The sequence below is a fragment of the Podarcis vaucheri genome (genome assembly GCF_965113315.1).
Source record: "Podarcis vaucheri genome assembly, chromosome: 7".
In the NCBI taxonomy this organism is placed as follows: domain Eukaryota; kingdom Metazoa; phylum Chordata; class Lepidosauria; order Squamata; family Lacertidae; genus Podarcis; species Podarcis vaucheri.
In genome coordinates this window covers 12,827,147-12,842,041 of record NC_138765.1, presented here as the reverse complement: position 1 = coordinate 12,842,041, position 14,895 = coordinate 12,827,147, and the positions used below count along the sequence as shown (strand labels likewise).

At 49.6% G+C, this 14,895-nt stretch overlaps 1 protein-coding gene across 1 annotated transcript in view; it reads left to right on the top strand.

Annotated features, from left to right (window-relative positions):
• The window catches only part of GRIK5 (glutamate ionotropic receptor kainate type subunit 5), a 95,422-nt gene that overhangs the window by 63,454 nt on the left and 17,073 nt on the right, over positions 1 to 14,895 (top strand). The window contains exons 10-16 of the mRNA XM_082232642.1: positions 411 to 515; positions 2,201 to 2,308; positions 4,311 to 4,514; positions 6,199 to 6,312; positions 8,638 to 8,747; positions 10,366 to 10,539; positions 13,451 to 13,616. Of these exons, the coding sequence (XP_082088768.1) occupies positions 411 to 515; positions 2,201 to 2,308; positions 4,311 to 4,514; positions 6,199 to 6,312; positions 8,638 to 8,747; positions 10,366 to 10,539; positions 13,451 to 13,616 (981 nt within the window). The remainder of the gene's footprint in view (positions 1 to 410; positions 516 to 2,200; positions 2,309 to 4,310; positions 4,515 to 6,198; positions 6,313 to 8,637; positions 8,748 to 10,365; positions 10,540 to 13,450; positions 13,617 to 14,895) is intronic.

Below are 14,895 nucleotides of genomic sequence, written 5' to 3'. Positions count from 1 at the left end.
CCAATGGATGGGGAGGAAGGGCACATTTCAGTCGATTGAAAGCCAGAGCTCTGGCAACTTCATTTTCCAGGTTTCCCTACATCACACCTCCTCAGCCAATCTGGAGCAGGCTCAGTTTCACTTGGGCCGGGGGGAAGTAATTTAATTTCAAAAAGTAAATCTGCACATTGCATCTTTGATAACCTCTGTATGTGCACACACTGCCTTAAAATGATGCGCACAGAGGAACCCACAGTTCACATATATTGATGAATCTAGGGGGGTGTAAAAATCCGGTGCTGGCTAACTCAAGCTGGTTGTGACCTTCACCACAGGCTGGTCATATCTCACTGTCTTCCCTTCTTTTCCTGTTTCCCTCTCCGTCTTTTCTCCCTCCCAACCCCCATTTCTGTCTCTCCATCCCTGGCCAGGTAGAGTATGACGGGCTGACAGGGCGTGTAGAGTTCAACAGCAAGGGCCAGAGAACCAATTATACCTTGCGCATCCTGGAAAAAGCCCGCCATGGGCACCGGGAGGTAAGTGGGGGGTTATCCTTGAAACTGGCCTTCCCTTCCGAGTCCAGGTTCTGAGCAAAGGCAACCCAAATCATGCAGTTCAGAATATGCATTTGTAGTTCCTCTACTGCAAATCATCTACTCCTGTTCGGTCATTTCCTGTAGCCTTGAGGGGCTACAGGTTGAAGTCCGCTGTGTGCTCATCTTGCAAGAAAGCGAAATGAATCGGGCCAGGTTTCCAGATAGGAGCCCAATTTTTTCTCAAGTTTCTACGTGCAGAATTCTAAGGCCTCTTCTCTTCCTCCTCCTGCAACTGTTCTTCACTCTCCAGTCCTGCAGCTTCTCATGCCTCTGACTCTGTCTCCTGGCTGTCACAGACGCCTCCAGATCGCTGCTTCCCTTCTACCAAGTCTGTCTCCAACCTTGCTTCTCCTGCTGACGACTCCTCAGTATCCGCTCCTCAGTGTCCAGCCAGTCCCTGACACCCTTTCTATACTGCTCTATGCTTTAAAGAACAAACCTCAAAGCGGTTCACAACACATTAAAACATCAAATAGAACAATCTGGAATAAAACTAATTCAAGCTTCAAGGGATATTTCAGATCTTTCTCAAAGTGACGTTTTGCTTCTCCCAGTCGCCAGCCGGCACCCAGAGATTTCCACACGGTTGCGATCAAACTTGTGCCAGTCACAAAACGCGCCTGGCACCTAGCTAATTTCAAACACTGCTGATAAAACAGTCCAGCTCAGGGATGGGCTGGGGGCCTGGGGGTCTGGGGGCCAAATGCAGCCTTCCAGGTCACTTGGTCTGACTCCTCAGGTGACACCCCTTTCCTCAGGCCACAGCCTCCTTGGTTGATTTTTGCCTGGCTGGAATGTGTGGTGGAACCCCAGTAATGCTTCTTATGCGCCTGAACTGAGGACAAGGGAAGTATGGCTGTGCATTCATTGCTCCACTCACCTGTCCTTCTAGCCTCGCCCACCCTGGCATCTCTGGGAAGTTTCCCTGAAGGTGTGATGGCCTGGGACTTGGGCTCAGACTCGGAACCAGAGGAGTCTCAGTCCGCACCGGATCCTCTGCCTCAGGTGGCATCTGATCTGAGTCTGGCGCCTGATTCTGAAGAGCCCCAGTCTGTGCAGGTTCCCCTGCAACAAGCACCAGCTGGGCTGAGTCAGGGGCCTGATGAGCCTGCCCTGGCTCCAGATTATCTCGTTACCCTCTGCTGGGCAATCACTTACAGCTGCTCCACTACCAGTTGGGTCAGGAGAGGCTGAGGCAGCCTCTGGGTCTAGTAACCCACAACATCTCCTGAGCTGTAGAGACTCAGGTCTGAGAGAAGGAGAGACCTGAGTACTTGCAGGAGGAGTGCTCGCCTTTGGGCGAGACAGGGAGGTGAGTCACCGGGGGATCAGGACCGGCCGTTACCCCGACAGAGATAAAAGGCTGTCGGATCCCTCCCCAGGTTGCGGGACCAACATTGCTGCTGGAACCTGCCTGAGACCCTGTGCCTGACCGTGCCTGGTTTCCTGCCTTGGCCATGTTGGACTGACTCCTCGCGGAATCCTTGGATTTGGGACCAGACCCGGAGCGCGTTGCTTGGGTTTACCCCCGGGCCCCGCACAGAAGGGAATGCAGCCTTGAGTTGCAAAAGGTTCCCCTTGCCTCTTCTAGTGAGACCCTCTAACACGCTTTTCCTTGTTTGCAGATCGGGGTGTGGTACTCCAACAGGACTCTTGCCATGAACGCCACAACGCTGGACATCAACATCTCAGAGAGCCTTGCCAACAAGAATCTGACAGTCACCACCATCTTAGTAAGCTCGCTGCCCGCCTTTGCTGGGCTTTGTTAAGGGAGGGGAGTGTGGGTTCCCTTGGCCTTTAACATCAAATTCAGGTTGAGAGTCTTCTGGGCTTGACAGACGGTGAGTTTGTATGTGGGCCGCAAGCGACCAGATCCAGAGTGCTGAGCTCCTCAACTTGTGTCAGGGAGTGAGTTTTCGCAAACTCGCTTTGTCACGCAAGAGGGAGGAGCGCAACCCCTGCTGAGATTCTCCCACTTTGGCACGGCTATCATAGCTGCCCTGGCACAGCTCACTGATCAGAAAGCATAGAGCAGCCTGATGACAGGGAGCCTAATGATCTGTCGGTCTGCTCCAGCTTTGATCCCAGCAACCCTGCATGCCATATATTGTAGTCACACACATAATACGGGACACGGGTGGCGCTGTGGGTTAAACCACAGAGCCTAGGACTTGCCGATCAGAAGGTCGGTGGTTCGAATCCCGCGACGGGGTGAGCTCCCGTTGCTTGGTCCCTGCTCCTGCCAACCTAGTGGTTCGAAAGCACGTCAAAGTGCAAGTAGATAAATAGGTACCGCTCCAGCGGGAAGGTAAATGGCGTTTCTGTGCGCTGCTCTGGTTCGCCAGAAGCAGCTTAGTCATGCCGGCCACATGACCCGGAAGCTGTACGCCGGCTCCCTCGGCCAATAAAGCGAGATGAGTGCTGCAACCCCAGAGTGGGCCATGACTGGACCTAATGGTCAGGGGTCCCTTTACCTTTTACACATAATACACCCCTTCAGTGCAGCAGTCTCAAGCCGGAAGCAAAACAGGAGGAGTATGGAGTCCCTTGTGGGCTACCGTACACGGCTCATGGTGCACTGCCAGTGTGGTCCTCTGCTGGACTCCAGCTCCCATCATCCATGACTATTCCGCATGCTAGCAGGAACTGATGGGAGTTGTAGTCCAGCAAGACCGGGAAGGCACTGTGCATTGGCCAGCTCCGTTGAGCACCATTTTGGCTTGATTGGTCCCAATTCTTGCAAGGTTGTGATTAAAGGTCTAAAGGACCTGTTCTCCTGTACACCTGGTCTCCGGCAAGAGGAGCCCATGGGGCACCTTCCAGATGCCATTGGACTACAACTCCCATCAGCTCCAGCCACTATGGCCTGTGGTCAGGGCTGATGGAGTCCAGCAGCATTGGCTGCCCTTGGTCTAAAGGAGAAGACATGATCAAAACATTATTACACTAGAACTCATAATAATTCAGCGTAAGCTGAGTGGTTCAGGATTGGTGTGATCTGAACTAGTGCCGTTTGGTGCTGAGTAGAGGTTTTTTGTGGGGTGGGGGAGGTGAATGGCTCCCTTTTATTATCTTCTGTCTGTCTTTCTTTTCGTTTTTTAACAGGCGCTTCCTTGCTGTGTAGAGCTCCTCAGGGTGTCTGCCTGCCATTCTCCTCCTCACAGAAGGCGCTGAGACAGAGCTATGGCTGCGGTCAACACGTAGCGCAGCCCCAGTGCCTTGTGGGAGGAGAATAAAGTGCTTTGTGGAGAATGTGAGAGCGGGGCTTTGTTTTGTTTCATTTGAAGAAGGCAGGGAAAGGCGACTGATTCACCAACCTGGGCAGTTTCCCCCTCTCCTCCTCCTGAAAAGAAATAAGCCAACATTTCTCTCCTCTGTAGAGGGCTATTCTGACTTAGCTGTAGATGTAGACTGACAAAAGTTTCGGAATACGCCACATGATTAACCTGAGGAATTCACTGCCACAAGATGTGCCGGTGGCCCACAGTGGAGGGCGAAAAGGGGCATTGCCCACAACCTCGGTCTGTCCTCACCCAGCCCTCCACCCCCTCCTGGGTGACACAGCCTGCCATCAGTTGAGTCAGTTGTGAGGAATGTCCTTATTTTCATCTGAGGAATGTCGGAGGGTATGAAACAGAACAAGGCCTTGGTGAAACTTCCTTGCAAACTTTCTTCTAGAACTTATTCCCTAACGCAAGGGGCTGTTACTCACTGTCTCCCTGTCCCCTCTTACAGGAAAACCCCTACGTGATGCGCCGTGCAAACTTCCAGGAGCTGTCCGGCACAGAGCAGTACGAGGGCTTCTGCGTAGACATGCTCCACGAACTTGCCGACATCCTTAAATTTCGCTTCCAGATTAAGCTGGTGGAAGACGGGCTCTATGGGGCTCCCGAGCCCAATGGATCTTGGACTGGCATGGTGGGAGAGCTCATTAATAGGGTATGGCTCCTTGGGATGGAACCCAGTGGGGTCTCCTTCTCCCAGACCTTTTCCTGAAGATCCACAACCCCCTTATCTTTCGGTAGTATATCATCTGGCAGGGAATCTTCTGTCAGAACCAAAAGCACAAAAGTATGGGCTGGTGAAAGAGGACAAGCGCATGTGAGCATGTACAGCATGCTTCTTCTGCAGGGCACCATGACTGTCCTATCACTGTCTTTTTGGTTCCTCCAAAAGCTCAGGCCCTAGCACTGCTTCTTTGGTTCTTTGCCCTGAGATGAAGGCCTGTCTAGACACAGAGCAAAATGTGATAGGTGACAGGGGATCAGATTTTTTTAATGCACCTGCGTTCCTGTACTTGCTCCCTGCAAGTAGAAAGCTAGCATCACAGGAACTGGGCTCGGCTAAAATATTTTCCTAGCTTTTTTCTTGCAGGGAGGCTTTGTTCTGTTTGTTTGCACAAAAGAGTGCTCAGGAATGGCATCCCCGCAACTGAAGTCTGAAGTTGTAAAACCACTCTGTCACCCCACTTTGCTTCATGAGTTGACCGAGGGCTTTCCCACAGCTTTCCTTCAGGGAAAACCACTCTTTGGCGCTGAATTGGAGCAAACTGCAACCGGGTTTTCTGGGGATTGCCGTTTGTTCCGATTTACAGCTAAAGAGCGGGTTTGTCCCTGGGAAAGGAGTGAGACGGGGGTGGCAGGACATGACAAGCAGAAGTGTGGACAAGCCCCCAGGCACAGGCCCAGTCTTATTTGTGGAGATAATGAATGAGCAACGGGTACTTCATTCTTTTTCCGGGGCTACAAAAGATAGTGCGATTAAAATGGTCAATAATGCACTATGAAAAGAACTGCTATCAGTTGTGGTTCTGGAGTCTCCAACCAGAGGGTGATTCTGAGACCTCTGGCTGCTAGTTGAGTATTTGCTACCACCAGTCCACAAGGGCAGGGATAGCTAATGTGGGTCCTCCCAGTTGTTGCTAGACTCCAGGGCCCATCAGCTTCAGCCGGCATGGTCGAAGGTCTGGGCTGATGGGAGTTGTAGTCTGGCAACATTTAGAGAGCATCACATTGGCCCCTCATAAACGAGGGCAGTGTTTCTCCAAACTTGGGCCTGTAGCTGTTTTTGGACCACGACTCCCATCATCCCTAGCTAGCAGGACCAGTGGTCAGGGATGATGGGGATTGTAGTCCAAAAACACCAAGTTGGAGAAACCAATTACTGGGGGACATATTTATACATTAAATGTGCATTCAGCGTGGGAATTTTTTTTCTAACCACGTGGTTGGAAACCTCGGTATGCAATAAATGTGCAAAATCACCCTGATTTTCTGCTGCATGAGCAAGCAACTCTATAAAGTTGCTGGAAGCTTGCTGCCACAAATCAGCCTGTGAAATTCAGTGCCTCTCTCTGCCCACCCTCCCTGACCACCAGCTTGGCCTTTCTGGATCTCTGACACCCTCTTCCCTGTCACCTCCTTTCCTGCTTGCAAAATGTCGTTGCCAAAGTGATCTTTCCCTTGCTCTGAGCAGTTAGAATGGCTGGCGGGTGGAGGGGGAAGAGGAAGAGAAGGCACCGCTCCTTCGCTCCTGCTCCCACCCAGAAGAGGGCGCATGGCGGTGGGTTGGGCCATGCGATTCTCCGAGTGACAGGCAGGGGTCACTGTGCTTTGCTCCGCAGAAAGCTGACCTGGCCGTGGCTGCGTTCACCATCACGGCCGAGCGGGAGAAGGTCATCGACTTCTCCAAGCCTTTTATGACCCTGGGGATCAGCATCTTGTACCGGGTTCACATGGTATGTGCGCTTTTGTCTTGTGGGCCTGGGAGGAGGGGGACCACGGCTGAGAGGTTGGCAAATGGGCCGGTGAACCTAAGGGCAGAACAGCGTGGCTGTTGAGTCTCATTTCCACACACAACCCAGTGCAGTGGTACCTTGGTTGTCAAACGCCTTGGTACTCAAACAACTTGGAACCCAAACACTGCAAACCTGGAAGTAAGCGTCCCGGTTTGCGAAGATTTTTCGGAAGCCGGATGTGCTCCGTTTTGAGTGTTACGCTTCTGTTTTGAGTGCCACACTTCCGTTTTGAGTGTTATGCTAGGTCTGTCTGTTTTTGCTATTTATATTGTGTTTTTGTTTCTGCAGCTCTTTGTTTTTGTGACTGTGTGGAACCCAGTTCAGCTACTGACTGATTGACTGTGTGACTGCAGTACATTGTTTATTGCTTTCATTTTATGGATCAGTGGTCTCGTTAGAGAGTAAAATTCATGTTAAATTGCTGTTTTATGGGTTGTGCTTAAAAGTCTGGAACAGATTAATCCGTTTTGCATTACTTTCTCTGGGAAAGCGCGCTTTGGTTTTGGAACGCTTTGGTTTTGGAATGGACTTCCGGAATGGATTAAGCTTAAGAACCAAGGTACCACTGTAACTATTCTGAGACTTTAGACAGCCTCACAATTATAGGTGGGAGTTTTGACCCCTGCGGGTGATGTGCTTCAGCCTTCTTAAAGCAGTTCTTTATCATGGGAAACTCTGGTTAAAGGAACGCTCCATCTTCTCCTCCATTCTGATAACGGTGAAAAGTTGTGCTGTGGTTTCACACCATCCCACGACTCTTCTCTCCTGTCTTCAGTTTGGGAAGGCAGCAAAAACAGCAACTTTTATCACATTGCAAGGTTGTCAAAACAAGGTCTCTTTGGCTGCATTCAGCTAGATGGATCGCAAAGTGTGCAGCGGGGCTAATATAAGCAACAGTGCTGGAATTGCACCAACGATACCCTTGTTCCAATCCCCCGTTTCAGCCTCGAAATTCATTGAGTGATTTCAGGTTGGTCAGTATCTCTCGGCCTCACAAGGCCGTTGTCAGAATAAAATGGGGAGTGAGGAACGAAGCCACGTCCTCTGCCTTGAGCTCATTAGAGGAACATTATCCTAACAAATACCCTGTTATTTGCGAAAGACCTTTAAATGGAGCAAGGGAGCGTAGCTGCAATTGCCCCGGGTTTGTCATGAATCAGCAGAAACCAAGGTACCAGCCCTGAGGCAACAACCTCCGAAACAGCCTCCAGAATCCCCGATATAATGACAACAACAAGCCGGTTTCCTTCAAGGCGCATTAGAGCGAAGAGAACGGCATTAAAGCTAATTGTGTAGCTCCATTATCTCTGCAGTTAGCAGAGTTGACCCGTTAAGTCGGCTTTCAGGAGCACTGCAAGAAGCAATGCTGGCTCTGCTTCCGTGGAGGCAGCTTTTAATTGGAATGCACCACGGCAGTTTGCTGGCCCACGTGAAACAGCCCAGTCTTCCTACCTTAGGGATAGGCAATGTTGAGGCTGGTCCATTGGGGCACGTTGACACACCAACCTTTGTCTGCCTCCAGCCATCCATCCAACCTACCTGCCTCCTTTCTTGCAACCAGTCAGAGATGGTGCTGGTTGTCAGCTTCCTTCCCCTTAGTCTCAGCATTGCCCCTGTAGAACGCAGCAGCAGCAGCAGGGAGGAAGATGGGGACAAAACTAGAAATGGCTCTGTCATTGGCTCTGGCGCCACCTGCTGTTGGTCTCCCTGTGTTCTGCCCTATCAGTCGCAATGCACACCAGCCGCCACTGGGGATAGGCAAGGTTTAGGCTGGGCTGAAGAGTGATATAGGGAATATTTGTTGGAAGCTACCCAGAGTGGCTAGGCCCGTGGGGCTCAGCAAACTTTTTCCGTTTGTCCCTCAGACCTTGTGGGGGGCCAGACTATATTTTGAAGGGGGGAAAGGAACAAATTCCCAGAGATGCCTTTTAAATAAAAGCACACGTTCTACTTATGTAAAAACACCGGGCAGGCCCCACAAATAACCCAGAGGTGCATTTTAAATAAAAAGACACATTTTACTCATGTAAAAACATGCTGATTCCTGGACCGTCCGCAGGCCAGATTTAGAAGGTGATTGGGCTAGAATTGCCCATGGGCTGGGGCAATCCAGTCAGATGCGCGGGGTACAAATAAAATAAATTATTATTAATAATAATAATTTTATTTATAATAATAATTAATAATTAATAATAATAATAATAATAATAATAATAATTAATGATGATGGTGATTCAGTGGTCCTGCTACTTCTTTTTTTTACAGGGACGCAAACCAGGGTATTTCTCCTTCCTGGATCCTTTCTCCCCGGCTGTCTGGCTTTTCATGCTCCTGGCTTACCTTGCTGTCAGCTGTGTCCTCTTCCTTGCTGCCAGGTTAGTCCCCCCTACCCTGGAGCCATACTGAGGCATTACTAGGGATGGGCCTATGGGCATGGCCTCCCAGTGGTGTAGCAGGCTGCTTGGGTGCCCGGGCTGAGCCATCCATGGGGGCGGGGCAAGCTGGGCAGGTCACTCTGGGCGGAGCCTGCATGGAATCCACCCTTTGCCTCCCCCTCAGCTGCAGGGGGACTGAGGGGGGGTGGGCACCTGGCAGACGCGAGCCCCACGTCACCCGAAAAGGAGAGGTGTATGGCTTGGGAACGTTGCAGGCCCTGTGGTAAGTGCCACCCCCTGGGTGAGTGGCGCCCAGTGTGCCCCCCCTCCCAGCTCCGCTGCTGTGGTCTCCCCCACAAAAAAAAATTCTAAGTGCCCCTAGTGTTTCTAGGTGGGTAATGAATCCAGCAGAAGTCTGTGCTTCTGTGTGTTCTCCGTGTTACTGGGATATTAATTTGAGAGAATAACTTGAAATTACTTTCTAAAGAGTCTATTTGGGGGTGGTGAATTGTGTAACTGAAGGGAAAGTGAATTGGGTTGGAGCAGGAGATTAACGGGGGGTAACTGAGCGAAAGAAGTTTCGGGTGATCTGGGATGTACAAATTAACTGAGTATTTTTTGGAAGTGGGGTTTGGGTTGGGAAATTAGTCGGCTTGCATTCTGTTGCATTAAAATTCTGAAACTGCATCCACACATATAAATTAGCGTCTGCCCATTTTTGCTTATGGGCTTGTGCCCCAGATCTTTTAAGCACCTAACCAAACGTCCTTGTTGCATTGTGTGTTGCAATGCCCCCTGAAGCAGAGGTGGTCAGGCGTCTGTATTCTTTCTTGGGGGAGGTAGATTTAGTCAGACAAATTGAGCTCTGCATAAAGTCACGACCGCCTGTCAGTAGGTACTCAGACATAATGGTATGTGCAGATACGTACATTCACACATACACATTGCACAGAAGGAGCAAGGCAGAGGAGTCACCTTGAAGTATGTAATATTTCAGTTTCTTACAACATTCCTTCCACCATATTCCAGATAAAATTGGGGAGGGCTTCCAGGGACCGGATGAAATTGCTTTGAGTGCTGCATCTGATTCAGAGGCTGCCTGTTAGCCATCCCTGCCTAGGCTTCTTCTACATGTTACACTTGGGGAAAGGACCATAGTTCAGTGGAAGAGTGCCTAATCTACATGCAGTAGACTCCAGGTTCAGTCCCTGGCAGCAACTTCAGGTCAAAAAAGGGATCAGGTAGCTGACGATGTCAAAGATCTCTAGCCCAGAGGCCTGCTGCAAGCCAGAGCGGGTTGCACTGGGCTAAACGGACTAAAAGTCGTGTGCCGTCTTTAAGGCAGCCCTTGTGTTCTTTGCTGCAGCAGATTGTGCGAAATGTCACTGCTCAAATCCTGTGATGGATGTTCGTGGCTGCAGCCATTTAGGGCGAGATCTGAAATGTCACTTTGAAACTGCTTCATCTTTGATGCCTTCCTGTAATTAAATTGGTAGTTTAGTGAAGGTTTGGAGACTGCCCCCTAAGACCCTGAGCCTAAATATGTTTACATAGAAGTAAGGCAGCTCCTCTCCTCTCTTTCTTTTCTTTTCTCTCTTCTTTTCTTTTCTTTTCACAGGCTGAGCCCTTATGAATGGTACAACCCCCATCCTTGCCTGCGCGAGCGGCACAACATACTGGAGAACCAGTACACGCTTGGCAACAGCCTCTGGTTCCCAGTTGGCGGCTTCATGCAACAGGGGTCAGAGATCATGCCTCGGGCCCTCTCTACCCGCTGTGTCAGTGGGGTCTGGTGAGCATCTGTGGGGCATGTGCCTGACAGGTTTGGAGAAAGGGGCCTCTGTGGAGTTGGGATGACCAGCTATGGGGATGTATTCAAATCTGGAAAATTCCAGACACCACCTCATCTCCCTGCTGCCTAGTAGCATTCTGCTTCCATTTAAACAACTGAAATATATTAAATATTTTTTTCCCAGGTGCCTCTTTAACATTTGGTGGTGGCTCCTAGGAATTTGGATTTTTTAAAATGGGATAGTGGTTAAGTATCGATTAATCTACTAAAGTTTTAGTTGATTAATCGGGGGTGGGGTGGGGTATTTTTGGTGACGACAACATTTGAAGGGCACATCTCTTTATCTGTGAAGGCTGATTTGGTTTTTGCATGTTACTGCAACAGAGAATAAAAAATAAAAATAAAGAAGGCAATTCCTTCTGAAAAGGAAACTGCCATTTGTGTTTACCGAATTGTAGGCTGTCATACTTTGTTCAGTGTCTTACATCAGAGTTTGGGTGATATCTAATGTTAATTGATCCATTGATTAATGGTTTAAAAAGCAGGTTCTAGAATTCTAGAAATTCTTTAGCCAATTGGCAGCGTGGATTTGTAATCTAAATCAATGTTTGGGCCCACTCAACCCTTTTCAGCACCTTACCCAAATGTTCCTTAGCCTATTCTACAAAGATAAAAAATAGAATTTACTAGTAAGTCTTAATCTGAGCAGCTTAATGGAACAGACCTCTTCACCTAAGTGTATGTGACTAGGACATGTTAAATTAACAAGGAGAATGTTGGTTTGTGTCAAATGAGGACACAACCTTCTCTCTAGGCTAAAGGCTAACAGCATATCTTCAGTGGGTATTGTTGAGGACTTAAATAAGCATCAATGCTTAGGTGAGTGTAGATGAATTTTAATGGCTGGTATCTGCTAGCTACTAGGGATACTTCCATCTGCTTTGCTGAGGGCTGGGGAGAAATATTTTAGCAGTTGGCATGCAGCCAGAGAAGGAGAAAGACGATCAAGGTTTTTTTTAAAAAAAACTGTCTGGCAGGCAAGAAGTGGCTTTTTTTTCCCTTTAAAGGGTAGCTTTACCCATTTGGGAGTTTGCTTGCTCCTTTGTTCTCAACCTGGATATTTGTAAAGTTAACTGCTATCGCAAAAGGTTGCCACCACCCTCTCCTCAGAAGGATTTAGGACCTGTGAGCTTCCGACTGAGAAATTGTGGCAATGTGAATTCTGATTTGCTGGTAAGGAGGCTAGGCGATGTTACACCAAAGCAACACCCTATCGCTTTCCTTATTCCAAAGAAGTCCAATCTTTCGGGGAAGCCCTCCCAATCTGCTGCATAAATATGCAACCTGAGTTTGCCTGTGATTAGATGCCATCCCAAAATACCTGCAGCCTGGAAGCGTCGCGGCATTAGATCTTGAAACCCAAAGGGATCTCATTAGCTAGGAAGTTTTCCTCTGCTTCTGCAGGAGAAGTGGAGAGGCACTTTTATGCATGCCCAGAATGCCCTTCCCCGAGAGCCAGTGTGGTGTAGTGGTTAGATGGCAGCACTATGACCTGGGAGGGCAAGGTTCTAATCCGCACTCAGCCACCAAGCTCACTGGGTGACCTTGGGCCTCTCACTTTGCGTGGCGAGTTCCCGTCTCCCCCATCGGAAATAAAGACACATGACACCAGCATTTTAGGTTAATGGGCGAAAATAGGCCACAACTTTTCTGGTTACAGGAATTGAGCGGTACAGTGGTGCCCCGCAAGACGAATGCCTTGCGAGACGGAAAACTCGCTAGACGAAAGAGTTTTCCGTTTTGGAGGTGCTTCGCAAAACGAATCTCCTATGGGCTTGCTTCGCAAGACGACAATGTCTTGCGAGTTCCTGCTGGTTTTTTCCCCTCCCCCCCTTTCCTAAGCCGCTAAGCCGCTTATCAGCTGATCCGATCAGCAGATAAGCCGCTAAAAGCCGCTAATAGCGCTAATCCGCTAATCCATCAATGGGCTTGCTTCGCAAGACGAAAAAACCGCTAGACGAAGAGAATCACAGAACGGATTCTTTTCGTCTTGCGAGGCACCACTGTATTGGCTTAGGCATTGGTCCTACCGACTATCCGGCTTCAGCCTGATTGCTTGAAGTCCAGGAAGGGTTAACCGCCAGTAGGGGGAGTCCTACTGATGCACATCAACTAGGAGCTCCCCCGGGGTCACCGTTCGGGGGCGTGCCTTAGGCCCACACCTCCATAGGCTTTGGACAGGGCTATGCCCCCCCCCAATTCTTTACCGGACTACCCTTCAATATGGGGGAAGGTGATGGCACTTCCTCCCCCCCCCATCTACATAACAATACCCTTACCAATGCCTAACCCCCAATGCCGAAGAAGTTGTGACGATTTGCTACAAGGTAGGTGAAAAACCAAATGGCTCAAGCCAATTTGCCAAGTGGAAAAAATTCCTACCGGGCCCCTTGACGGCAACCAACCGAAGTCCATAGCAATGTCAGAGAGCCGAACCTAAAGGGTGGGAGGGTTGGGAAACTGGAGCAGCTGGAGCGACAAAGGAGGAAAATCCTCTGCCGCGCCGGCCCTGAATAGCGCAGGCCACGCCTCCCGGGTCAGCCGATTGGCTGGCAAGGGAGATGACACGGCCGAGGATTCCCTCAGTCTCGCGGGGGCTGTGAGCCAGGCCCCGCGCACGTGGGGAGGGCGTGAAGCCCGCAACCCGACCTCCTCTCCAGCTCACAAGTGGCTTTCTCTTAGCCCAACCTTCTCCACAGGGCTGTTGTGAGGATAAAATAGAAGCTGGTTTTTTTTGGGGGGGGGAATGAGCTATAAATTAAATGCATAGAAATGCATACATTGCCCTCCTTAAATAGCTTTTTTTTTTGGTACTGAAAATTGTGTGAGAATTTTGTTCTTGTTGCTGCAGGTGGGCATTCACCTTGATCATCATCTCCTCTTACACGGCCAACCTTGCTGCCTTCCTCACCGTGCAGAGGATGGAGGTGCCCATTGAGTCGGCGGACGACTTGGCTGACCAGACCAACATTGAATATGGCACCATCCACGCGGGCTCCACAATGACCTTCTTCCAAGTGAGAGAGATGCGCTCGTCAGCTCTATGGCTGGGCTGACACCCAGTTCCCTCCCGCAGCTGTCATTCATCCGTCCACGGTCACCGACCATGCTCAGTCATCATCGGGCTGTTTTTAAGTTTCCCCCCTTCTAACAATGTTTATGCGCTTCTGTAAACCGCGGGGGTTTTCCTGAGCCGGCTGCTGCCTTCCTCTCACGGGTGGGTGGTGCTGTTTTAGCTGCAAAAGGCATTGGCACCCAGCCCTGAAGTTGGCAGATACGGGTCTTTGATCTGAATCGGGGGAAATAACGTAGCTGTGTTTTGATCGTGTCTGCTTAGCTAGTAAGAGAGCCAGTGTGGTGTAGTGGGTAAGAGCGGTGGACTCGTAATCTGGTGAACTGGGTTCGATTCCCCGCTCTTCCACAGGCAGCTGCCGGGTGACCTTGGGCTAGTCACACTTCTCTAAAGTCTCTCAGCCTCACTCACCTCACAGAGTGTTTGTTGTGGGGGAGGAAGGGAAAAGGAGATTGTTAGCCGCTTTGAGACTCCCTAGGGTAGTGATAAAGCGGGATATCAAATCCAAACTCTTCTTCTTAGCTACTCTGTCCCAAGTTTTGCTCTTGTTTGCCTTGATAGTTAAAGCCCAGAACCTCTTTATTCAAAGACGGGAAAACTCCTAAATGCTTGCTTTCAAGGGTGGCAATCCCCACTATGACCTCTCTGTGAACTTTTTGGGATCACCTGCTTGGCCCTGGTTGGATTACATGCTCCTTTTCTGTGAATCAGAGAGACAATCTGTGCATTCTTAGAAGCAGGATAATAGAATCCTGCTGGCTTTCCCTTCGGCTTATGGGGAATCCGGGCCTAACACGACATTCTCCATGCTTTATAGGAATCAGTCCAAAAGAAAAAGGGGGGAAAAAGAATTCCCATGGACAATTCCTTGCGTGTAGTTCCCATTTCACTCAGCAGTTAAACAAAGACATGTATTAAGATTGCACTGTAAATCTGAACCAGTACTCAAAAGGAGTGCAGTTCTGGAAACTGCTCCAACCTCTGCACAAGCTCTGTGGGGTGGGCTTCCAGGGCAGAAGCTTTTGTTCACAGCACAAAATACATATATTTTGCAAATATAACAAGGGGCAAAGGAGAACAGGTCCTTTCAGGACTCCCCTATTCCTGCGGCTGCAAACTGTTTTTAATTCTGAATTTCAAATTGTTGCAAGCCTGAAACCTTCTGGTGAAGGGCGGGTAATTAATAGTAGTAGTAATAATAATGATAAATTTGTGTGAAATGG